Source organism: Cavia porcellus, unplaced genomic scaffold (assembly GCF_034190915.1).
Source record: "Cavia porcellus strain 051 isolate PalLab524CR breed Dunkin Hartley unplaced genomic scaffold, mCavPor4.1 scaffold_6, whole genome shotgun sequence".
In the NCBI taxonomy this organism is placed as follows: Eukaryota; Metazoa; Chordata; class Mammalia; order Rodentia; family Caviidae; genus Cavia; species Cavia porcellus.
The window spans coordinates 39,827,433-39,852,792 of NW_026947489.1; the positions used below are offsets into that span (position 1 = coordinate 39,827,433).

General features: G+C 38.8%; 1 protein-coding gene across 7 annotated transcripts in view; it reads left to right on the top strand.

The window, feature by feature from the left end:
- The window catches only part of Ash1l (ASH1 like histone lysine methyltransferase), a 167,393-nt gene extending 142,274 nt beyond the window's left edge, over nt 1–25,119 (top strand). For all 7 annotated transcript variants that reach the window (XM_063249573.1, XM_063249571.1, XM_063249572.1 and 4 more), the window contains 18 exons: nt 229–435; nt 543–689; nt 1,962–2,070; nt 3,202–3,366; nt 3,536–3,630; nt 5,393–5,550; nt 7,452–7,604; nt 8,270–8,324; nt 8,486–8,618; nt 9,870–10,118; nt 12,641–12,727; nt 13,929–14,019; nt 15,533–15,671; nt 15,783–15,955; nt 17,614–17,780; nt 20,344–20,384; nt 21,833–22,134; nt 22,661–25,119. In XM_063249573.1, coding sequence (XP_063105643.1) covers nt 229–435; nt 543–689; nt 1,962–2,070; nt 3,202–3,366; nt 3,536–3,630; nt 5,393–5,550; nt 7,452–7,604; nt 8,270–8,324; nt 8,486–8,618; nt 9,870–10,118; nt 12,641–12,727; nt 13,929–14,019; nt 15,533–15,671; nt 15,783–15,955; nt 17,614–17,780; nt 20,344–20,384; nt 21,833–22,134; nt 22,661–22,752 — 2,563 coding nt within the window. In that variant the 3' untranslated portion in view covers nt 22,753–25,119. The remainder of the gene's footprint in view (nt 1–228; nt 436–542; nt 690–1,961; nt 2,071–3,201; nt 3,367–3,535; nt 3,631–5,392; nt 5,551–7,451; nt 7,605–8,269; nt 8,325–8,485; nt 8,619–9,869; nt 10,119–12,640; nt 12,728–13,928; nt 14,020–15,532; nt 15,672–15,782; nt 15,956–17,613; nt 17,781–20,343; nt 20,385–21,832; nt 22,135–22,660) is intronic.
- Nucleotides 25,120–25,360: the final 241 nt, after the last annotated feature.

A 25,360-nucleotide genomic window follows, 5' to 3' on the forward strand; every position in this document is an offset into this window, starting at 1 on the left:
AGAAAAAAAAATTATTTTTTCTCGCTTTAGATATTCTTGTAAAGAAAAAAAGATGGATATAACCCAATCTGGATACCCCAGTATTCAGGAGGCTAAGACAGAAGATCATGAATTTGAGGCCAGCCTGAGCCTACATAGCAACTTGGACAATTCTGTTAACACAGTAAAAGAAAATGAGTAAAGTACATATTATGTAAATTGAAGTAAAATTATTTTGTTTCCTTCTAGAATGATATTTGCTGAGTGTTCCCCCAATACCTGCCCCTGTGGTGAACAGTGCTGTAATCAGAGAATACAGAGGCATGAATGGGTGCAGTGTCTAGAACGGTTTCGAGCTGAGGAAAAAGGTTGGGGAATCAGAACAAAAGAACCCTTAAAAGCTGGGCAGTTCATCATTGAATACCTTGGGGAGGTTGTCAGCGAACAAGAGTTCAGGTACAGTAGTAAATATTAACACCAATAAAATTATAAAGATACAAGAATAAAATACTTGAAAATTACTTTCAGTTTAATGCTTTGATTTCAATCATTTCTCTCTTCAGGAACAGGATGATTGAGCAGTATCATAATCACAGTGACCACTACTGCCTGAACCTGGATAGTGGGATGGTGATTGACAGTTACCGCATGGGAAATGAGGCCAGATTCATCAACCACAGCTGTGACCCAAATTGTGAAATGCAGAAATGGTAAGCAAGCAAAAAAAGGAGAAGCACAATAGGAGGCATTGAGGGCAGCAAGAAATGATCTCCATAATACCTTATTCACCTTACACAAAACATCTCAGGCAATTCACAGTTATACGTCATCATTTAGGCAAAGTAAGCTCCTGCTGTTTCTTCAACTCATCCTAATTACTTTCAGAAAAATATAGTAATAATGATAATACCTATATCTAATATCCTCTGTTTATCATATGCTATACACTATGTTACATGAATCATACCAGTTCAATCTGTATTGCAAATTTATTACATGCTCAGTGGATTGTCATAATAAGAAATAAAAGTAGGTGAAATATGAGGTTCAGGTCCCTTCACTTAAATGATTAGAATTGAACTAAGAAGAAAAAAAAATGTTTAAACAATGGGGGGGGCCAACTACAGTGCTTGCAGTCTCACCATTTGGGAAACTGAGCCAGGAGGATTGCAAGTTTGAGTCTCATGGAAAACTTAATAAAACCCAGTCTCAAAAGTAAAAAGGTCCGAGTTTGTATCTTAATGCAAAAGGCCCTGAAGTCAGCACACACACACACACACACACACACACACACACACACACACACACAAAAGCAAGGCATGGAGGCACATGCTGCAATCCTGAGGAGAGAGGCTTAAGTAGGCCTTACCATGAGTTAAAGGCCAATCTGAACTGCATAATAAGACCCAGTCTCAACCCAAATAAATAAAACGATGTACTATAGCCCAATCAGGTTTCAAGAAAGAGATTTGGAATTAATTTTTTCTTTGGTTTCAACCCTCAGTGCTATAATGTAGTTTTGTTGGTTTTGTTTTGTTGGTCTTTTTGAGACAAGGTTTCACTATGCAGTGCAGCCTGGCCTTGAACTCACCTTTGAACCTATATTGGCCTCAAACTCACAGTGATCTTCCTGCTTCAGCCTCCTGAGTTGCTGGGGTTATAGGCATGTGCCACCATACCTGGCAGTTTAATTTTGTTTTGTTTTGTTTTTTGTTTTGTTTGAGACAGGGTCCTGTTATGTACTTCAGGCTGGCCTTAAACTGACTATGTAGCTCAGGCTGGCCTCACACTGCATTTCTTTTGCCTCAACCTCCCAAGTGCTGAGATTATAGGCATGTGTCACCATACCTGGTTTGTCTTCCTGAAAAATTACAGGACTGGGGATGTCATTGCTTGACAAGTGTGAAGCCCTGAGTTTAATCCCTAGTGCCACAAGGAAGAGAAATCCCAGCCTTTACATTTGTTTTTTCTTCCCATCATAGGTCTGTTAATGGCGTATATCGGATTGGATTGTATGCCCTTAAAGATATGCCAGCTGGAACTGAACTTACTTATGATTACAACTTTCATTCCTTCAATGTTGAGAAACAGGTAATAAATCCAAGAGCAATGTTGCACTTTATCATTTGCAGTATATTTTGGGGAGTGTCTTTGTTTTGTTTTGTTTTGTTTTGTTTTTTTGAGACAGTTTCAATGTATAAACTCTAGAACTCACTATGCACCCAGGCTGGCCTCAAACCTGCAGCAGTCCTTTTGCTTCAGCCTCTCAAGTGCTGGAATTACAGTCATTTTACAAAGTTATATAATATAATACAGACTTTGAGTAAACATTATTGAATTGTTTTTGAGACATGGCTTTAGGGGTCAGGGATATAACTCAGTGATACAGCACCTTCCTGGAAAGTACGAGGTTGTAAGTTCAGTTCCTAGTACAAAAAAGAGAGAGGGTTTTACTGTACAGTTCAAGCTGGCCTTGAACTCACTTTTTACCCCAAGCTGCCTCAGACTGGCAGCAACCCTCCTGCCTCAGCCTCCTGAGTCCTTGGATTACAGGTGTGCATCACTACACCTGTCCTAATATTGTTGAATTGGAGTCACTGAGAAGTACGTGGGAGAAGAAAGTTTTTCATTCTCTCCTCCACCTATCTGGGAAATATGTGTCAGTTTCTATTTTAAAAACCTGAAGAAACTACTCTGTCATTTTTGTTTCTTGGTCAGTTCTCTTTTAATGAAGAAGTATTACTTACATTTACTTTTCCTACTGGGTATGATGGTGCATGCCTATAATCCCAGCATTTGAATGGCTGAGGGAGGAGGATCACTGCAAGTTCAAGGCCACCTGAACTGCATAATGAGACTCTGCGCTAAAAGACAAAACAAAGTTTTAATTTTCTTTACTAGTCCAACTAGTTTCTATTTTATTCAGATTCCTTGATTCATATATAACTTTGGGTGTCCAAATTGTCAGTCATCTTCTTTGGTCTTGTGGGTTTTTTTAAAGTTTATTGGTACATTTTAGGTATACATAATAATCACATTCATCGTAGGGAATTTGTACCTGTATGTGAAATATCTTGATTCTTTTATTTCCCCATCACCCCTACTCTTTCCTCAGTCTCTCTTCCCCTCCCCATTTACAGAAACTTTGTTTCCATTTTTTTCCTTCTTTGAACTTATAAGTGAGGTCACAGGATTAAAAAATAATTATTTTTCCCTTAAAAGCAACTTTGTAAGTGCGGCTTTGAGAAATGTCGAGGAATCATCGGAGGCAAGAGTCAGCGCGTGAATGGACTTACCAGCAGCAAAAGCACCCAGCCTGTGTCTACACATAAAAAGTCTGGACGGTCAAAAGAAAAGAGAAAGTCTAAACACAAGCTCAAGAAAAGGGTGAATAATGATCTCATGGCTTTTCTTGGAAGCTGCTCATGAGCTGCTTTGTGTCAATTACTAGAATGAAGGGATTATTGGATGGTGGCAGTTTAAGAATGGTTTTAATATTCTTAGAGCTGATTTCTGATTGATTTTTTTCTATCATCTTTATACATACGTGTTTTAGAGAGGACATCTTTCTGAGGAACCCAGTGAAAATATCAGTACCCCAACAAGATTGATCCCTCAATTACAGATGAAGCCAATGTCCAATCGAGAAAGGTAAAGAGATTTTCTTATCTGAGTTCTTTTTAAATTACGCAATTTACTTGTCAGTTTAAAAAATTATTCTATTTGTTACCATTGATTCAATTATTTTGTACAGGAGGTCTGACGCCCAGGTTTTGAAGGATCTGTGACCTTGGATGGGGAAAAATACTTATGTCCCTTTTTTTTTTGGACCAAGGATTGAACTCATGATCTTGTATTTGCTAGGCAGGCGGTTGTACCACTGAGCTAAACCTCCAGCCCTGATTTTCGTTGTATTTCCTGATTGCACACTGAAATGTGGTATTTCCTTCAAATATGACTGTAGGAAAAATATTTGGGTGTGTGTTTAGAAAGAGACAATCCAAGCATGGTGTCGCATGCCTGTAATCCAACTCTCAGAAGGCTGAGGCTCAGATGGATCTTTTTGAGTTCGAGACCAGCCCATGCTACAAAGTGAGTTCAAGGCCTGCCAGAACAGCATAGTGAGACCCTGTCTCAAAGAGACAAAACCAAAAAAAAAAAGATAAGAAAGCATTTTGGTGAAGAAGTAACAGAACTGGACACTCCATAGATCAGGAGGCTGAGGCAGGAGAATCACCACAAATTAAAGGCAATTTTAGGATGCATTGTCCAAGACCAGCCTGTGTAACATATCTTGTCTCAAAAAAGAAAAAAATCACTGTCTTGAAGTTGGATATATTGGTATATGCAGCTTTAGTCTGAGGAGGCTAATTCAGGTGGATCACTTGAGTTCAGGAATCCACAACCAGTCTAAAATAAAATATAATCGTTACTTTGTTGATGTGTTAACAGAGCAATAGAAAGTATCTTTAGTAATCATTTTTCCTATTCCCTGTATTTAGATAAGAACTACCCCAACTGGGCATGGTGGCACACACCTATAAGAACAGTAATCTCCACTTACTATTACAAATAGTTTTGGGAATTATCCAAGCTCACATTTATTTATATGTATGTTACTATGAAAATTAAATGATAGAATCATCAAAGTTATACAAATCAAAGACAACTGACCAAAAACTCATACAGCATCATTCAAGATTCATGTAATTCAGCCAGGCATGGGGGCATGTGCCTGTATTACACTAGCCATTGGGAGGCTGAGGCAGGAGTATTATTGCAAATTTGAGACCATCTTGGGCTATAAAGTGAGTTCAAGGCCAGCCACAACTGCATAGTGAAACTCTTATCTCAAAAACACCAAAATAAAATATAAAAAAATTATTCAAACTGGGGATGTGGCTCAGCAGCACAACATCTGCCTGGCAGGCTTGAGCCTCTCAGTTCAGTTCGTTGTACCTAACAAGAAAAAAGGTACATATAATTCATTAGAGTTTAGAGATCCGTAGAAGCACTGTATCTATTAATCTGTCAGGTTGCCCAGCCTCTGTCCAACTCACATATCTTTGCCTGTACCTTCTATTTCAGTTCTCCTTGTTCTAGCTATTCTAAGCCCATACTTCATCTTAGGAACATCCCTGAAAATTTGCATAATACTTCATAAATCTCTGCCCTTAACAGTCTATTTCACTTGCTAAGATTTTTGTAGCCTTTAATAATGTTTGCCAGATGTTTGTGAATAGCACAGGAAATACATGAGAAAAACCAAATTGCAAGATTGAGTAACATTTTACTCATATAATTCTGTTTACAGCTGCTCCATTCACTGATACTCATTTAAATCACTTAATGGTGGCTTACATGGACATGTAATAATTAATTAATAAAGGAATACTTTTTTCTTTCCTTGCAGAAACTTTGTATTAAAGCATCATGTGTTCTTAGTCCGAAACTGGGAAAAGATTCATCAGAAACAGGAGGAAGTAAAGCACACCAGTGATAATATTCACTCATCATCATTATATACCCGTTGGAATGGTATCTGCCGAGATGATGGGAATATTAAATCAGGTAAGGCTTGAGAAATGTCCTATTAAATTTTAATAAAATCGTAGCACTTGAGAAATTGAAGCAGATGGATCAGTGAGCCCAGCATGGGCTACATAGTTCAGTGCCAGCTGGAATACATAACAAGACCTTGTCTCTAAAAAAACCAGAGAATAAATTTCCATGAAATTGTACCCAAGGTAATTATTTTAGTTCTTTTTTAAGGAGTCTATTGAAAGCTTCCGTGTAATCTAGACCAAAATATTTAAGATACAAACTACACATATTGATCATTAATAACCGAATTTACCCATCCTAGCTCTTCAGCTTCACTGTTCTTGTTCTAGGAAATAGGGAAAAATCTTTTACTACCTTCCTATACATCACCTACTTTCTGAAATAGTTACAAGAAATGAGATAATAAGCTGTGTTACTTCCTACTTGGAAAATAACTTGCAAACAGATTAAATACTGATGGCAGATGCACTACAGGGAGAAAAATATTACCATAAATTTACTTCTTCCCCACATTCAGATCAGTCTTTTTTTTTTTTTTTTGAGACAGTTGATGTCCCTTTTGTAACATTTATACCTTTGGTAAATACTAGTGGTTCAATTTTTGTTTTTCTAGTTTAGGCTGGACTTAAACTCACTCTGTAGGCCAGGGTATCCTTGAACTCAAAGCAGTCCTCCTGCCTCAGCCTCCCAAGTGCTAGGATTACAGGCATGTATCACCATGCATAGGATTCCCTAACCTACCTTCCTTTATTTATTGTTATTTTAAAGATAGTAAAATATAACAAACAAGACAGAACAAAGCCAATCAAGACAATGCAGAACTTCAGAACAGGATACTAGAAAACAATAGCTATCATAGTATATCTTGTTACCTTCACAATAGTTATCCATTCCATCAGTATTGCAAAATCAAACCAAAATCAAAATACTATAAAACTAATCAATACAATATCAAATAGAACAAAAACAATCAGAACAAAGCAAAACAGTGAAAGTAATATTGGACTTCAAAGACAAGATAAGGGCCAGGAATTCAGCTTAGGGTCATTAAGCACCTGCCTGTCAAGCGTGAAGTCATGAGTTTGATCCTGGTATGGGGGTGGGGGAAATTGCCAGAGATTTAGCTCTGTGGTATAAGTGCCTGCTTGGCAAGTGCAAGGTCATGAGTTCAATTCCCGGCACAAAAAAAAAAAAAGATAGAAGGAAATCCCCCAAGATGTTTCTGTTGTTCTTTTTAATTGGTACGTTTTAGATTTTGTGTATGCTGGAGGATTTAGCTCAGTAGTGTAAGTGCCTGCCTGTCAAGTGCAAGGTCATGAGTTCGATCTTGGTACCAAAGAAAAAGGAAAGATATGCATAATAATGTTTATCATAGGGAATTTGTACCTGTACATGATACGTCTTGCACTTCTTTTTTTTTTTTTTTGAGACAAAACTTCTCTAAATTTCTGGAGGTAGGCTCTTCCTCACAACCTCCTGCCTCCCAGAATGTGGAATTGCAGACATGTACTACTGTGCCTGGCTAGACTGACTCATTTTGAATTACTATAGTATATAGCACTTGTCCATTAAATTAATGTCCCTTTTGTAACATTTATACCTCTGGTAAATACTAGTGGTTCAATTTTTGTTTAAGAAAAACTTCTCTGCCCACTAATTCTACTTCGTTACTTCCAAGAAAATAAAACAAGTGATGAGAATTCATTCAAACACAGTGCCTGTATTCTCATCACTCAGCACTTGGGAGGCCAAGGCAGGAGGATCGCCGTGAGTTCAGGGCCAGCCTGGGCTATACAAACAAGTTTAAGGTATACCTACACTACATAGTGAGACCTCTGTCTCTAAAAAAACCTCATTCCAAAATAAAAATACATTTTCTGAAATAAATTTTCACTTTACCCTTTCAGATGTCTTCATGACCCAGTTCTCTGCCCTGCAGACGGCTCGATCTGTTCGAACAAGACGATTGGCAGCTGCTGAGGAAAACATTGAAGTGGGTCGGGCAGCACGTCTGGCCCAGATCTTCAAAGAGATCTGTGATGGAATCATCTCCTACAAAGGTAACCATAGCCCCTGCAATTAACATGTCTTTGAGAATCCAATAAAAACTATGGATCTTTTCCCATTCCTGGGCGAGGTGGGGTGGGGGAATGTAGCATGTAAGGGGCTTAGGGTTCAAACCCTAACACTGTAAAAACAAACCAATAAAAACATTTAAAAATACTACCATTTACTCTAGGAGAGTTTTCACCAAACAGCTCTATTCTATACCTTTTTTCTTTTCCCAGACACATGTGTGTAGGGGAGCAGGAAAAGAGAAAGGAGAGTGTTTTGTTGTTGTTTGCTTTTGTTTGACCCTATCTTTAAAAAAAAAAAAAAGACATTATTTTCTAACCTTCCAGGTAGAGATTTTACTTTTTTTAGTTAGAAGATAACACTTGTGAGCTAGAGGCATAGCTCAGTTGAAGAGCACTTTAGCATGCATGAGGCACTAAATTTTGATCCCTAGTACTACCAAAAAAATAAAAGCTTAAATAAAGACAGGCACAGTAGCACATATCTGTATCCCAGCTCTGAGCTGTCTTGAGATAGGAGGATTGAGCCTATGATTTCAAGACCAGCCTGGGCCCCTGTCTCAAGATAAAAAATTTCAAAAATAAAGACATATGCTTACACTTCTTGTACCTTACTTAGTCTTTCTACTAAATCTTGCATTCTTTTGCAGATTCATCCCGACAAGAATTGGCAGCTCCGCTTTTGAACCTCCCCTCTAAGAAAAAGTAGGTTCATATTTGTAGTAATCATCTGAGATCTTAAAAAAATGCTATTTGTAGTAATCATCTGAGATCTTAAAAAATGCTAAGTGAAAAAACATTTTTAAATAAAATAAAAATTACTAAAGGAGCCAGATTGACACCTGGCTTTTTTCTTTTCCCCTTAGGAATGCTGATTATTATGAGAAGATCTCTGACCCCCTAGATCTAATCACCATAGAAAAGCAGATCCTCATTGGTTATTATAAGACAGTGGAAGCTTTTGATGCTGATATGCTCAAGGTCTTTCGGAATGCTGAGGTATAATTCACTGACTTCAAGCACAGATTTAATAAGTTTGTTCTAAAGAGAACTATTCTATATAAGTTTAAGATTTTTTACCCTCAGTCATCTTCCATATTACTGGTTAGAAGGGCACTCATTTTTATAGAATATTCTTGGTAAATGAATTACAGTGTGCTAAATACTATATAATCCTATATAATAAAAGGCATGCTAGAGTGAAAGAGTAAATCATTTCTCAAAAAAAAATAGATTTTTTGTTTTGTTTTGTTTTGTTTTTGCCGGGCGTGGTGGCTCACACCTGTAATCCCAGCACTTGGGAGGCTGAGGCAGGAGGATCACTGTGCGTTCAAGGCCAGCCTGGGCTACAAAGTGAGTTCAGGGCCAGCCTAAATAAACTACATGGTGAAACCCTGTCTCAAAAAGACAATAAGTAAATACACATGTACATACATACGTAGACACAGCATTTTTGTAAAAATCTAATTTGGCCTAGAACTTTTATATTTACATTACATAGTCCTTTTACTATATTTGAAGCTTATAATTAGATTTTTCCTCAAGAAAATAAGTACATATGAAACATAAAAATTTAGCTAAATAGTTAGGAAATACATCTCAAAGCTGGAATGGAGGGAAATTATACTGATAAATTATGGAATAAGTGAATCCAATTGGAGACAACATGGCCCTGAAATGATTTATGGAACAAGGTATAACATTGTATAGTACAAAAAAGGAAAATTATTCAGTGATTTCAAAAGTATCCTGGAAAGTGTTTGGAGGATAGAAGAGGCTCCTGGATAAAAGATGAATAAAGGTTGAAAGACAAAATGAGAAAATAGCAGACAGTAGGAGAATTAGAGCATTCTTGAGTTACATAGCATTCTTTCTACTGGAACTCAACTTTCACATTTATTCATCATCTAAATATGTTCTAAATATCTGCAAAACAAAGGCAAATAGAGAAGTTTTACAGTTCATTAGATTAATAAATTTCTGTTCAGTGTTTATCATGTATTTGATCTTACGGACAGTGAGGCTGTTGACAGAAATAGAATGACATAGCAGTAGGGCCAATGAAAAAATACATGAAAATTCTAATTTTAATTCATTATAATTCAGTTTAAGTTGTTACCAACTGCTTGTCACTACACTTGATGCTATAAAAAATCTGTTACCCCAAGTGGAAGCATAGAAGTCATGCTATTCATTCCGCTATATTGTTAAATTAAGACCAAACATGATTTTCTCTTCTGCTTTCTTCAGAAGTACTACGGGCGTAAATCCCCAATTGGCAGAGGTGTTTGCCGCCTACGAAAGGCCTATTACAATGCCCGGCATGAGGCATCAGCACAAATTGACGAGATTGTGGGAGAAACAGCAAGTGAGGCGGACAGCAGTGAAACCTCAGTCTCTGAGAAAGAGAATGGGCATGAGAAGGATGATGACATTATCCGCTGTATCTGTGGCCTCTACAAGGATGAAGGCCTCATGATCCAGTGTGACAAGTGCATGGTGAGGCCCAGGAGGTGAAATAAAAACCTGGTCCTGATGAGTTTGGTGACTTCATTCACGGAAGCAGACATTTCCTCTCTTGACTTAGCAGGATTTTTATGAGCTGGAACTTAGCTTTGGTGTCTTATTATCCCTCATTGTTAAACATCCTGTCTTTCTCCCTCTTTTATTTCTCTCTTGTTACTCTTTCCCTTCTTTTTCTACCTTCCATTCTTTTTATGATTATAATCATTAGTACATATTAAAAACACAAAATAAGTTCCAATGTGACATTTTCATACATATATATAACATACTTCATTCACATCTACTCAGTTTCCTCTCGTCCAACCCCACGCCAATCCCCTTGGTCATTTTCCCCTTCTGTAATTTTTCCCTTCCACTTTTTTTTGTTTTGCTTTGCTTTTTTTGAGATAGAGTCTTACTGTATAGTTCAAACTGGTTCGACCTCACTGTGTAGCCCCGGGTGTCCTCAAACTTGCATTGATGCTCCAGTCTTGGCCCCAAATGCTGGGATTACAAACATGCATCACCATCCCTGGTCCTTTTTTTTTATTAAGTACCTGTTTATAATGATACATTCAATGTGGAGAATTATTACATGTACCTTGCATACCTCAATTCTTTCTTCCCCCCTTACTCTTCACCTCCCATTTCTAGTTTTACCTCTTGTTTTTCCCCCCTAGATGCCACAAAAACTACCCCCCATTTTCTTTCTGTTACTTTTCACTGTATTCATCTCTCATAATCTAGATCAAGGGGTATAGTACTTAGGATAGTGCTTTATCTTGAAAAGCATTAGAGTTAATATCTCTAAAGCATGGATACAGATATTGTCAGAGATAAATACGTGTAAGACTGCTGATGACGGAATCAAGGCCTGGATTTGGGCCCTATTATCTTCATTTAATATATATGAACCCATTATATTTTGTATAAAGTAGAGCTATGCGTAATACACATGGTGTTCAGCGAATAGTTAAAGCAAGGATAAGTGAAAAAATTTTATGACTAAAGACTTTTGTAGTCTGTCATAAATACGTGTTTTTAATAAGAATTTGGTAGTATGTTTTTTTTTGTTGTTTTTTTTTTTTTTTTTTTTTTTTTTGTCTTTATGAGGCAGGATCTCCCTATGCAGTTCAGGCTGGCCTTGAGCTCACTTTATAGCCTAGGCTGGTCTCCAGCTCCCAGTGGTCCTCCTGCCTCAGCCTCCCAAGTGCTGGGATTACAGGCGTGAGCCACCATGCCCGGCTATTCTTTTTTGTTTTGTAACCTTTTTATGCATTTCCACATTTATTTGCCTAGATCTCTCTATATTATGAATCAATCTATGTACTTTTTGTTTGTACACATTCTTTTCCCTCTTTATTTTTGTTTTTTGTTTGTTTGTTTTTTGGTACTAGAGATCAAAACTCACAACCTTACACTTGCCAACTAGGCACTTGTGCCACTGTGCTAAATCCCCAGCCTCTTTTTCTTCTTCATTATCTTACCATTAACTGTCACCTACTTATTCCTTAGTTCCTTTTTTTAATCTATTTTGGGGGATTTTTGTTTGTTTTTATTTTAGCCTGGGCTCACTGTACAGTCCCCACCAGCCATGAACTCACTCTGCCTATCATGAACTCACTCTGCCTATCGTGCTGCCTCAGCCTCCCAAGTGCTAGAATTACAATTGTGCAGCACCATCCCCAACATGTGTCATTTAATTTGTTTTTTTGTGATATGGTCTTACTGTGTAGTTCAGGCTACACTTGAACTCCCTATTGATCTGCTTCACCTCCTGATAGCAGATAATTCTGTTTTATTTTACCCTTGCTATTCGTTCTTTTTTTTTTTTTTTTTTTTTCCCCCGTACTGGCATTGAACTTGGGGTCTCACTCTTGCCAGATAGGCATGTGTTACTGAACTGTATCACAGGCCCTGTTTTTTGGGGGGTTTTTTTTTTTTTTTTTTTTTTTTTTTCCTGTCTTTTTTCCTTTTTATCAGTACCGGGGATTGAACTCACAACTGCCTGCTTGCAAAGCAGGCGCTTATGCCGCTGAGCTAAATCCCCAGCCCCATCTTTTTCCTTTTTATCGGTACCAGGGATCGAACTCACAACTGCCTGCTTGCAAGGCAGGCGCTTATGCTGCTGAGCTAAATCTCCAGCCCCTGTTTTTTCATTTTTACTCCTAAGACTTTGTTGCTTTTATGTTTTGATTGGTTGGTTTTGGTTTTGTTTTATTTCGTTTTGCTTTGTTTTGTTTTGGTATAGGGAACAAACTTAGGATCTCACACTTACCAGGCAAGTCCTTGAGCCACTGTTTTGTTTTGTTGTTAAGATGAGGCCTCATTATGTATTCAGGCTGGTCTTGAACTCAATATGTTGCCCAGGCTGGCCTCAACTCACGTGATCCTCTTGTCTCAGACTCCTGAGTGCTAGGATTTTAGCTGTATGCTACCATCCTCGACTGGACATTAAGATTTTCCTAGTAAATCTGAATTCTCCTGTCATCTCCTCAACTCTGCTTTTTCTATAGGTGTGGCAGCACTGTGACTGTATGGGTGTGAACTCAGATGTGGAACACTACCTTTGTGAACAGTGTGACCCCAGGCCTGTAGAAAGGGTAAGCTATCTGAGAAAATTTTGATTTATAAGTAGAAAATGTAGCACATGACCTGGGCATGGTGGCACACATCTATAATCCCAGCACTTGGGAGGCTGTGGCAGGAAGATCATTGCAAGTTCAAAACCAGCCTGGGCTACAAAGTGAGCTCAAGGCCAACCTGAACTGCATAACGAGACCCTGTCTCAAAAAGACCAAAAAAAAAAGTTGTAGCATTTTATGTCTTTTCCACCCAACTTCTACTACACAGAATTTCCTTTACGTTGTTCAAGTTGTTTAAGGTGCCCCCACTGTGGGCTTCAGTTTCTTAAATTTTACATTGAGGATAATAATATATCCTTCTTCTCAAGGAGAATGATCAAAGGAATAATAAAAATACTTAGAAATTATGGAAGGAATGGAACTATTATAAAAATTAAGATTTTTAGCTGGGCATAGTGGCACATAGTTGTAATCTAAGCACTCAGGAAACTAAGCAGGAGGATCACCACAATTTTGAGGTCAGCCTAGGCTACATGACTAGACCCTATGACCCCATGTCAAAAAAAACAAAGTTTTTTATGAATACTGTTGTCCATATGAAGAACAGCTTATAAAATAAAGAGCTTAGTAATGTAAATACCACTTACATTAGGCAGTATGAGAAAAGAGTACTGGACTTAGAATCAACAAAGGTTTATATTTGGCCTACTCTACACATAAGATCTGATAACCTGCCCAAGTTATTAAGTGGGTTGTTCTCTTGATGCTGCCACATTTACATGTGAGATCTTAGGCAAGTCATCTCTATAAAAGAAGAGATTTAGGCAGCTCTTGTGCAGGAAGCAGAGGGTTGGGGACGGAACCCAGTACCTTACACATACTAGGCAAGTACTCTACCACTAAGCTAAATATTAACAGCCCAGTATTTTTTAACTGTGCCACTGCTGTCATTTTTAGGTGAACAGCTCCTTGTTGTAAGGGATGCTCCTTAGCATATTGATTGAGATACTCAGCCTGCTAACTTTATCCTCTAATTCCACTGTTCCAACTTCAATAACTCCAGTTGCTTTTGTCTTTCATTTTTTATCTATGGTGTAATGGAATGAGTTAACAGTAAGCCTCAGGATTTAGATTTTAGTTCTTCTCTTTCTTTTATTAGAAATCAGTAGGTTTGGGGTATTGATTCCAGTCCTTATCCATTGCTTTTTGCTCCTATCAGGAGGTACCCATGATCCCACGGCCCCACTATGCCCAGCCTGGCTGTGTCTACTTCATCTGCTTGCTTCGAGATGACCTGCTGCTTCGTCAAGGTGTGTACACAGATTCTAACAAACCCTACTTGTCAGAACTGTCCTTTGTTGGCCACTATGGCACATACCTGTAATCTCAGCACTTAAGAAGCTAAGGCAGAAGGATTATAAATTGTAAGCCAGCGTAGTCTATGAAGTGAGCTCAAGTCTGGCCTGGACATGATAGCTAGATCTTGTCTCTAAAAAAAGTAGTAATAAGGGCTGGGAATTTAGCTCAGCTGCGTAAGTGCCTGCCTGGTCAGCACAAGGTCATGAGTTCAATTCCCATTACCAAAAAAATAAATAAATAATAAAAAGTAGTAATAATATGATCTTCATGAACGGGAAAAAGTATCTGCTATTTATATAATAGTTATTGTCCTACGTGGCCTTTACTAGCAATAGAATATAGAATCTTATATTTTATACTTATATAACATCATACTTCCACTTTATAATACTAATTTGTAAAGAGAGAGGTTTATAAAGCTGAACACAGACTCAGCATTGTGGTGCATTCCTGTAATCCCAGTGCTTGAGAGGCTTAGGCAGGAGGATCACTGTGAGTTTGAGACCAGCCTGAACTACAAAGACCCTGTTTCCAAAAAAGTGAAAGCTAAATTTGTTTTTTTAAATAGTGTTCATTTATTGATAAAATAGGGGCTGGGGATTTAGCTCAGCGGCATAAGCACCTGCCTTGCAAGCAGACGGTTGTGAGTTCAATTCCCAGTACCGGTCAAAAGAAAAAAAAAAAGTATTGATAAAATAGTAATACTTTGTTAACAAAGAACTTTACCATGTAAAAAGCTAACTTTAAACCTAAGAATGATACTTAGGAAGTCCAAAATGGGAACATCTCCCTCAAGTCATTTTGTTTTATTTATTTTTGGGGGAGAGTTTTGAGGTAGGGTGCCTCTATGTAGTTCAGGCTGGCCTGGACTCACTATGTAGCCCAGGCTGCATTTAAATTTGAGGCCATCCTCCTGCCTCAGCCTCTCAAGTGCTGGGATTGGACTGGGGATACAGCACAAACCCCTACCTTACAAATGTAAGGACCTGAGTTTAATTCCTGGTACCAAAAAAATACAGAAAAGTCACTGGGGTGCCTTTTTAAAGGAAGCAGTGAGAGACCAGAAATCCAGGTGCTGAGATTTCAGCCATGTATCACATGCCCAGCCCCTTGAGTTGTTTTTACAGTCTAAAACTTATTATCATCACTGTTGCACTGGTGCTTTAGCTCTCCATCTATGTATTGTGTTGTTTTAGATAATGAGTTCTTTCTCTGTAAACCCTAGGTCAGGTGAATAGAATTTTTTTTTTTAATTTTGTTTTGTTTTATTTTGCTTTGCTTTGTGAAATAGGGTCTCCCTGTGTAGTTCAGGCTAGCATTGTGTTCACTATGTAGCCCAGGCTGTTCTGCAACTCACAAGGATCCTCCTACTTTAACTTCTCTAGAGCTATGATACCAGGCATGCACCCCTACACCCAGCTTTGGAAATTATTTTAATCCTGTCCTTTGCTATTTACCTTTCAGGTGACTGTGTGTATCTGATGAGGGATAGTCGTCGCACTCCTGATGGCCACCCTGTCCGTCAGTCCTATAGACTTTTATCTCACATTAACCGAGATAAGCTTGACATCTTCCGTATTGAGAAGCTTTGGAAGAATGAAAAGTATGTGCTGTGTTCCTTTCATTTTCTTTCACCTGTACCCTCCTCTAGTTGGATATTCACTAGATTCTGCTAATCAACTAATGTATCCTTTCTCATTTTCCTTTTATTTAGAGAAGAAAGGTTTGCCTTTGGTCACCATTATTTCCGTCCCCATGAAACCCACCATTCTCCATCCCGTCGGTTCTATCACAATGAGCTATTTCGGGTGCCACTCTATGAAATCATTCCCTTGGAGGCTGTAGTGGGGACCTGCTGTGTGCTGGACCTTTATACATATTGCAAAGGTAAATGATTTGGGCTAGTTAAGAATCAGCTGCATAGCTCCTGTTTGTTGATCTGTAGTTAGTCACTTCATTACCTTGTTGCCTCTAATGAAAGTTTATTTAGAGCTAGCTAGCTGTGAAACTTCAAAGAAAAATACTACATTTTGTCTTTGTTTTACCTAGTGCTTGATATTCATTAAATGTTAATTCCTACTATTTTTTTTAATTTAGGTAAAACTTTTAAATACTGTTCTTAATTGTAAACTACTACTTTAACACACTTTACCTCTGGCCCTTAAGCAAGATACTTAACCTAAGTGGATTGTTTTTGAGGTTTTCTAGTTTTGATTTTGTTTTTGTTTTTGAGACAGGGTAGTTCAGGCTTTCCTCAAAGTCATGGTGAGCCTCCTGCCTCAGTCTCCTAAGTTAACGAAATACTAGGCCTCTAAGTGTTTTCTTACAGAAGATAAATTAGTATTTATTTTAAAGCATATTCCTGTAATCCAGCCTCCCAATCTGGGAGGCTGATATAGGAGGATTGCCAATTCATGCCCAGCCGGCACAGTTTTAAGAATTTAGCAAGAGCCTGTCTCAAAGACTAGAAAAAAGTAGAGATGCTGCATAGTAGCCCTGGGTTCAGTTGCCATGGAGTGAGGTATGGTAATGATTAGATAATCTACAAAAGTACTTGCTCAGTTTATGGCTTACAGTAAAAGCTTGATTATTGCTTGTCATAATTAGTGGAGTTCAGTTACAAAGCAAGGTAGTCCAAATATACTACTCCAAAACTGACAAGCTGCTTGCAGTTCTATGACATCTCCTCCCATTAAAATTGTTTTTGGCCAAGTGTCATAGCACATCCTTGTAGTTTCAGCACTTGGGAGGCTGAGCAGGAGGATTGCCACAAGAGGCCAGCCTGGATTACAGTAAGTTCAAGACCAGTATGTACTACATAGGAAAACCCTGTCCCAAAAAAAAAAGGTTCTATGTCGAAGATCAGCATGGGGGTCACATGGAATCCTAGAACTTGGGAGGCTGAGGCAGAAAGATTGTGAGTTCAGGGCCAGCCTGGATAAGATTCTCAAAAAACAAAACAATGAAAAAGGCTGGGGATTTAGCTCAGCAGCATAAGCGCCTGCCTGGCAAGCACAAGGTCGTGAGTTCAATCCCTGGTACCAAAAAAAACAAAAAAATAAAGAATCCAAATGTGTTTCCCTCTCTTTTTCTCGTGACTCCACCCAAAATATGTGTTCCTCTCAAAATATTTAGTCAACAATTTCTGCAATACTCAATCTGCATTTCTCATTTCTTTTACTCCTATGTTATTCCATTTTGCACTTTTATTTCCTGTATCATTTTTGGACGTTGGTGTCTTAAAAATTATTCTTTCAGGCTGGGGATTTAGCTCAGCGGCATAAGCGCCTGCCTGGCAAGCGTGAGGTCATGAGTTCAATCCCTGGTACCAAAAAAAAATTTTATTCTTCCTAAAAATAAATAAATAAATAAAAATTATTCTTTCTTCTCCAGTTACTAAATACTTAGTTGTGCAGCCATTCCAAATAGCTACAGTGTTTTCCTCTTATAGATCTAGCTGATCTCCCACAGGTCTTTGCTGGCCTCTGGGCAGCTAAGGGAAATCAAAGGGAAGTCGGATTCTTTAACAATGTTTGGACTCACAGGGAGACCCAAAGGAGTAAAGGAACAAGATGTGTACATCTGTGATTATCGGCTTGACAAGTCAGCACACCTGTTTTACAAGATCCATCGAAACCGCTATCCTGTCTGCACCAAACCCTATGCCTTTGAGCACTTCCCCAAGAAGCTCACTCCCAAGAGAGATTTCTCAGTAAGTCACTTTCCTAACACTAATTAGTCAGGACAGTCTGGTCCATGCATGGAAATCACAGCATATTCTAGTGGCTCTCTGCTTCTTCATCCTGTTTCCTTTTCAGACATAAAATTGCCATTTCTCTTTGGGATAACTAAATAGCATAAATCCATTTCCTTATAAAGAATAACACTTCCTAACATACATCTCAAGAAATTGCTGATTAGTATTACTCTGTGGTTGAGTGTTCCCTTTTTTTTTTTTTTTTTTTCACCTTTCAGTCTTTGCTGTTGAGTCCCGTATCTGTAACTTTTGTTTGGGATCTAGATGCCTCACTCTCAAGGCAAGAGCACTACCATTATTCTCGTTCGTAACTTTAAGAAGTAGAAAGAATGGCAAGAATCCTGAAAATCTTTTGTGGAAAATACCCTTTTGCAGAGCACAGTGGTGCATACCTGTAATCTTTTTTTTTTTTTGTCTTTTTCCTTTTTATCGGTACCGGAGATTGAGCTCACGACCGCCTGCTTGCAAGGCAGGTGCTTATGCTGCTGAGCTAAATCCCCAGCCCCTCATACCTGTAATCTTAGCACTTGGGAGGATCACCACAAATTTGAAGCTAACCTTGGCTATGGTAGTGAGTTTGAGGCCAGCCTGGACTACATAGCAAGACTGTCTAAAAAAACAAAGCGGGGCCAGGGTTTTAGCTCAGCAGCATAAGTACCTGCCGTCTGACAAGCGCAAGGTCATGAGTTCGATCCTTGGTACCAAAAAGAAAAAAAGTAAGGCATGTTCATTAAATAAAATTTGAAAGGAAAAAATTTCATAGTAACCTAAAAAATATTTGTTCTTTTTTTAACTATGTTAACTATATGTATGTGTATGTGTGTGTGTGTGTGTGTTTCAGCTTCTCACACTAGTGAGACAATACAATGTTTACACATAAAATATTTGGTTTTAACATATATTTTCAGCCTCTTCCCTTTATATATTTTCTTTCAAATTGTTGAAGAGGTTTTTGAGTAATTTTCATTTGTCATCAGACAAATATTTTGGTCATCCATTCATCTGTTTGTTGTAATGAAGCCACACTTGACAAGATCCTCAGTTTTGATATAATCAGCTTAAATGAAGAAAAGAAAATGCCTGTCCAGCAAAAGCAAGATCCTGAATTCAATTCCTGGTACCAAAAAAAAAAAGAGAGAAAAGAGTGATTTGGGCTCATGTTTTCACAGATATCACTACATTACTTGGGCCTGTGGTTGTCCAGTACTTCATGGTGGGTAGCACTTGGGAGAAGAGGCTGCTCATGGCAGTCAGGAAGCAAAGTGAAAGGAAGAGATCAGTATCCCCTCCAAACTGGGTGTGGTGGTACACACCTATAATCCCAGCAGTCTGGAGGCTGAGGCAAGAGAATCACCTGAATTTGAGGCCAGCCTGAATTACATAGGGAGACCTTGTCTCAAAAAAAAAAAACCCTCAAGGGTACTCTCTGGTACCCTTTCCATTGAAATCCCATGTCCTACACACTAGGGACCAAGCCCTAAACACATAGGTCTTTGGGGGACAGTTCTGTATCAGTGAGTCTGTCAAAATTCCTAGTCACCATCCTGGACTAGTCAGAAAAACAAATTTATATATCCCTATGCTTTTGTTTTTTGAGACAGGGTCTTACTCTATATTTCAGGCTGGCCTTGAGCTCACTATGTAGCCGGTGCTGGCCTTGAATTAATGGCAAGCTTCCTGCCTCAGCCTCATGAGTGTTGGAATTAATAGGTGTATGCCACCATGCCCAGCTATACAATACTATTCTTCCTTTAGTGTGTTATTTTTTGTTTTGATATCAGGAATTAAACTCGTGATCTTGCAGCTTGACAGGCAGGCACTTATGCCACTGAGCTAAATCCCTGATCCTTTTAGTGTATTTTTTTTGAGGGAAGGGGGTTCCCCATTCTTTTTTCTTCTCTTTGCCTGATATCAGCTTCATTTCTATCATCCAGACTTCCTTGGTGTTGCTTGCTTAGTCAATAACTTTCAAACTCTAATCTTAACTGTTTGAAAAGTAGGGTAGTCCAGGCATAATGGTACACACATGGTGAGGTAGCCCAGGCTACATAGTGAGTTCAAGGCCAACCTGACCTATATAGTGTAAGAGCCTGTCTCAAAAAAAAAAAAAAGCAGAGATAGGCTAGAACAGAGAAAATTATGAGCTTGTCTCTTTTACTATCATTCGGGAATTACAAAATTGCTAAAAACTATTGTGGCTTATAGATCACTACAAGTCTTGAAATCTTACCTTAAAACACCATAACCCAACTGAGCATGGTGGTCCTCACCTATAATTGTAGCATGCTGGAACTCTGAAACAACAAGCTTGCAAGTTCAAGCCCAGACTGGGCAACTTAGTGATTAACTCTTCTAAAAAAGAAAAAAAGGACTGGATATAGTGCAGTTCAGAACCCCTAGGTTCATTCCCTCAGTGCCATTAAAACCAAAAAACTTAGCCTTTCCCAATGGCCCCAGATCAGATCTAGCTTTGCCAGTCTCCTCAGTGCCCTTAACCTCTTCCTTTTCTTTTCTGCAGCCTCACTATGTTCCAGACAACTACAAGAGGAATGGAGGGAGGTGAGTCATGAGGGAAATAAGGGACCCTAAGAGCCTGACCAAGAGTACAAATGGAGCACAATAACAAACCCTTGCCCACTCAGCTTCACAGCCCTTGCCAGGTAGCCCTGTATAGTGTCAGCACCACCACACAAGAACCTGACTTCAGTGTAGTCCCATTGTACAGTCTTAGTTGGACAGGGGGATTTGTGGGAAGCAGAGAAAAAGATTTAGAACAAAACTTTAGATAGACCTAGAATAGCCTCTTTTTTAAATGCCTGTAAGACTTTACCTGTTAATCTCATGGTGTCTCAACTTTGTGTTACTGATTTTGAGACAAGGTCTTGCTATGTGGTTCAAGCTGGCCTTGAACTCACTATGTAGCCCAGGCTGGCCTTGAACCCACAGCAATCCTCCTATCTCAGGCTCCTGAGTGCTAGGATTACACATTGGCACATTGTGTGCCACCATGCCTGATTTAGATGTATTAACTCTGAATACCTCTGTGAAGATTAAGATACAGTTAGAAGAACACAATATGTGTTCATAGTTTTTGTGTTTTGTTGTTGCAATCATGAGAATTGATAATGACGCATATCTATAATCCCAACATTGAAGAGACAGAGGCAAGAGGATCACCTTTGAGTTTGAGACCACCCTGTGCTACATAGTGAGTTTAAGGCCATCTTGAACTACATAGCAAGACTTTGTCTCAAAAAAAAAAAAAAAAAAAAAAAATTGAACCTAGAAATACTATACTAGTAAGTCCTTTTCAGGCTCCCAGAGTGCTGGCATTACAGGTATGTACATAGTGAGTTAAAGGTCAACTGAACTACATACTGAGACCCTGAGTTAAAAATACAAAGGAAAACTGGATGTGGTAACGCATTCCTGTAATCCAGAAACTGGCGCAAGAGGATACCATGAGTTCAAGGCCAGCCTGGGCTACTTGGTGAGTTCAAGGCCAGCCTGAAATGCATAGTGAGACCCTGTCTCACAACACAAAAACAAACGAAAAAAGCCAGTCATGATGATACACTCAGAAGGGTGAAGCAGGAGGCTCATGAGTTCAAGGCAAGACTCGGTCTCCAAAAAAATTTTTTTTCATTAATTATTACTGTAGATAGCTTATTGGTATCACCATTAATCCTACACTTCCTTGTACTCATGAAGCAATCAGAGCCAGCTACGCAGTTTTACCAGCCCTGCTATATTTTATGAATTTCTGTCTCATTTTTGCTTCAGATCTGTGATAAGATAAAAAGATTTCATTTTACAAATACAAATTTAATTTTAGAGAAAGGTAGGGACTTGTTCAAATAATAATAAAGTAAAAAACAGTTAAGTTTCTCACATCAAGTAGAAAGCCTCTAATAGAATTTAAGACATCCCAGGCTTCCACCCTTTTATTCTTTCTTCCCCAGATGTCTTATTCAGTCTTATACTAAATCTCCATATCCTTTCGGCAGATCATCTTGGAAGTCTGAGCGCTCAAAGCCACCCCTGAAAGACCTGGGCCAGGAGGATGATGCTCTGCCCTTGATTGAAGAGGTGCTAGCCAGTCAAGAACAAGCAGCCAATGAAATACCCAGTCTGGAGGAGCCCGAAAGGGAAGGAAACCCTGCTGAAGTCAGTGAGGGTGAGAAAAAACTAGAGGGAAGTAGTCAAGAACCCCAGCCAGCCTGTACCGCTGAGGAACGACGGCATAGCCAGCGAGAACGACTTAACCAGATCTTGCTCAACCTCCTTGAAAAAATCCCTGGAAAAAACGGTAAGAAAAATCAGGCTTCCAACTAGCGTTAAAAATAAGCAAGAAGTAGGTTAAGAGGTAATGGAGGGGCTGGGGATTTAGCTCAGCGGCATAAGCACCTGCCTTGCAAGCAGGCGGTTGTGAGTTCAATCCCTGGTACCGATAAAAATGAAAAAGACCAAAAGAAAAGGTAATGGAAAAGATTGTTATCAATCCACTGCAGGCAGGCTTTTACATGCTAGCCAAGCACTCTACCACTCAAACCCCAGAAAGACTTCTTTTCCCCAAGCAACTTTTAATTACTGATCTAGCATGGAAAATGTTGTAAGGAAATGGAATAGTTCTTTCATAGGTTTGCGTCTAGTTATATCTTCCAAGTGAAACTGGGAAATGATCTCCTTCCCTGCAGAACCACCCCTTTCATCTAGGGCCTGAATTGCTCTTGGTCTGAAAAGGACTCATTGAATTTCTGTGTTCTCCTTAAAGCTCAGTCTGAATAAAGAGTTACAAAGTGGTACCTGATGGAACTTCTTGGTTCTGTTTTCAGCCATTGATGTTACTTACTTGCTGGAAGAAGGATCGGGCAGGAAACTGCGAAGGCGTACTTTGTTTATCCCAGAAAGCAGCTTTCGGAAGTGACCCTCACAGAATGAGAAACTCAAGCATCTGGGATCCAGTGAAGCTAACCAGTCCTGCTTCCTGCCCACTGGATGTTAAACCGGGGCAGGAAGGTCCATCCAGGCAAGGGGAAAGGGGCCATGTTGTTGATATTAGGTACTCAATAAACCTTGGAGCTAGTAGAGAGGCAGAAGAAGATCCCTTTGAGCTGTCTAAGACAGCTCAAGTTTAATTTTCTCTCCATTGCTTCACCCTAAGACTTAATAATGTGGAGAAAAGAGAAGACCACATTGGGGATGACCAGAACCTATTGGTACTTTACAGGACTTGCCTTTCCCCACAGCTTGGGTTTTTCTGGGTCATCCTCTGATCCCACAGGCACTGCTAAGATGCTGCTTCCTATACCCAGGTATAACTCAGAATCCAAAGGGAAAGGGCCAGGGTCCCCAGCCCTACCCTATCTGTTCTCTGTTGGCTCTACGAGCTACCCCAGAGACCTAAAACGGAGGTAACAGCTAAGGCCTCTTCCCAGTTCCTTGACCAGGAAAGTTTCTCTCTCCTTTCTTGCCCAACCGGGTCAAAGTAAAATGTAAGTTGTCAGCTCAAAGCACTTGTATCTGCTGCCCCTTCACTACCTCTACTCCCCAGAATAGAATCATGGGATAGGGAAAAGCCCCCATGGGGTCAGAAGGGGCAGCACTTTTAATTATTTCTGTTGGACTTTTCATAACCTGCAGAACATGTTTTTTCTGAGAAAGCCAGGTCCCCGCCAGCACATGCTGTTTTTGATGCACTATGGTTCTTGTGTATCTGCTGTGCTGTGAAAATAGATTCATTTCAAAATAAAACCATTTTGAAAACTACATTTAAAAACTCTAATCCACTCCCCCAATAAAAGTCACTACATAAACTGTTAAGCAGTATTCACCTATTTGTTGTAAGTGTAGATTATTAATTGAAAACACTACACTGTTTTCTTAATCGCATAGTTTTTTATGTACATCTCTTCAAGAGACAATGTGTTCTCTTTCATCCTAGTCCCATCTTCCCTCCATCCTCCTGAATGGCTTCATCATCAGGAGTTGTATCCAGGGTGTCTCCTTCCTACCCATTCTCTTGACTAGAAGTTACCAGGCTATATTGTCTCTTTAAAAATAAAATTTAAAAGTCTTTGCTTTGTTGTCTTCTCAGACATACATATGCATATATGTTTAAATGTTCTTGTAAGAGAGAAGATCGTTTTTAAATGTGCCAAGTTGAGTGTGTATATGTGTGTGTGTATGATATACATGTATCTTTAGATACATAGATACGTGGGTATATACACATACATGCTGTGTGATTGGTAAGCAATACAGTAGTAAACATGTCCCCATTACTTTTTTCTAATACTGGACCAATGCTGTCCTAATTGTACATTTTCCCTTATGATGACAACGCTCTGACTCGTTTAGGTAGAAACATTGACCATCTTTCATTCCATTAACTTTTTTTTCTTTTTCTCCTTTCTGTGTCATTCTTGAGGAAAAAAACAAGAGACAGGGGATGCCATAGAGCCCCTTGAGCAGAGAAAAAGCAAAATAAATATTTTATTAAAGAAAAAAGAGAATTAAGAAAATAGTTTGGAGTATTTTCTTACTGTAGAGAAGCACTGTACATTACTAAGAGATCTGGGTATAAGATACTCACGTGTGGAGCTGGAAAAATCGCATGTCCAAGCCCGTTTGAGTGGTTTCCTTTGTTTTACATTGCAGGGAGTGGGTGGGAGGGAGGTGGGACTAGGGGCACTTTGGGGGTCTCCTTTTAGTCAAAAGCAAGAAAATGACAAGAAAGAGATTAAAACCCAATGTTTCTTTTAATAGTGTTAAACACTAAAATTTTAAAAAAAGAAAAAAAAGAAAAAAAATTTGTAAAATGGGAGAACAGAAGCAAAAGACACTACGCTCTGTCATTTTATCTTTCTTTTGTTGAAAGACTAAAAACTGAAATGTTTTTTAGACAATCAAATGTTAGGTAAGTGCAAAAACTTGTTTTTTTCTTACTGGTGTAGAAATTAATGCCTTTTTTTATTTGTCAGTTATTTTATAACAATAAAAAGAACCCCCCCATCTGCCAGGCGGGTTTTGGTGTTTGAAATGCGGGGCAAAGCACTACATCACTGCAAATAGATACAGAGTAGTCTGCATGTCTGTAGGCTGTGTGATTGCGGAAAATATAAATGCTGCTAATATATTTCCTTTTTACAAAAGCATATCTAAATAGATGATTGTTTTGATGTTAATCTTTGTAAATTATGTATTACCAATTTTAACATTGGATGTAATTGCATAAAAAGCTTGCATCTCAATCCTTGAAAGTCTAGTATTAAATGGAAAAAAACTTTGCTAACTGCGGACTGGTGAGCTTGCTATTTTTTTTCCTCTTTCTTACCTTTGATTTCTCTTCCAGCATCTTCTCCACTCTTGTTCCAAGGAGCTCTCTCTATGACCATGTCATCAGTATGCTAGGCCCTACATGAGCACCCTCACTGTTGACTGTGAAATATGACCATTTCTTCAGTTTTTTACCAGCCTAGCCAACACAGCACAGCCACCACATGCCTTGATACTCTGTACATCCATACTTTGCA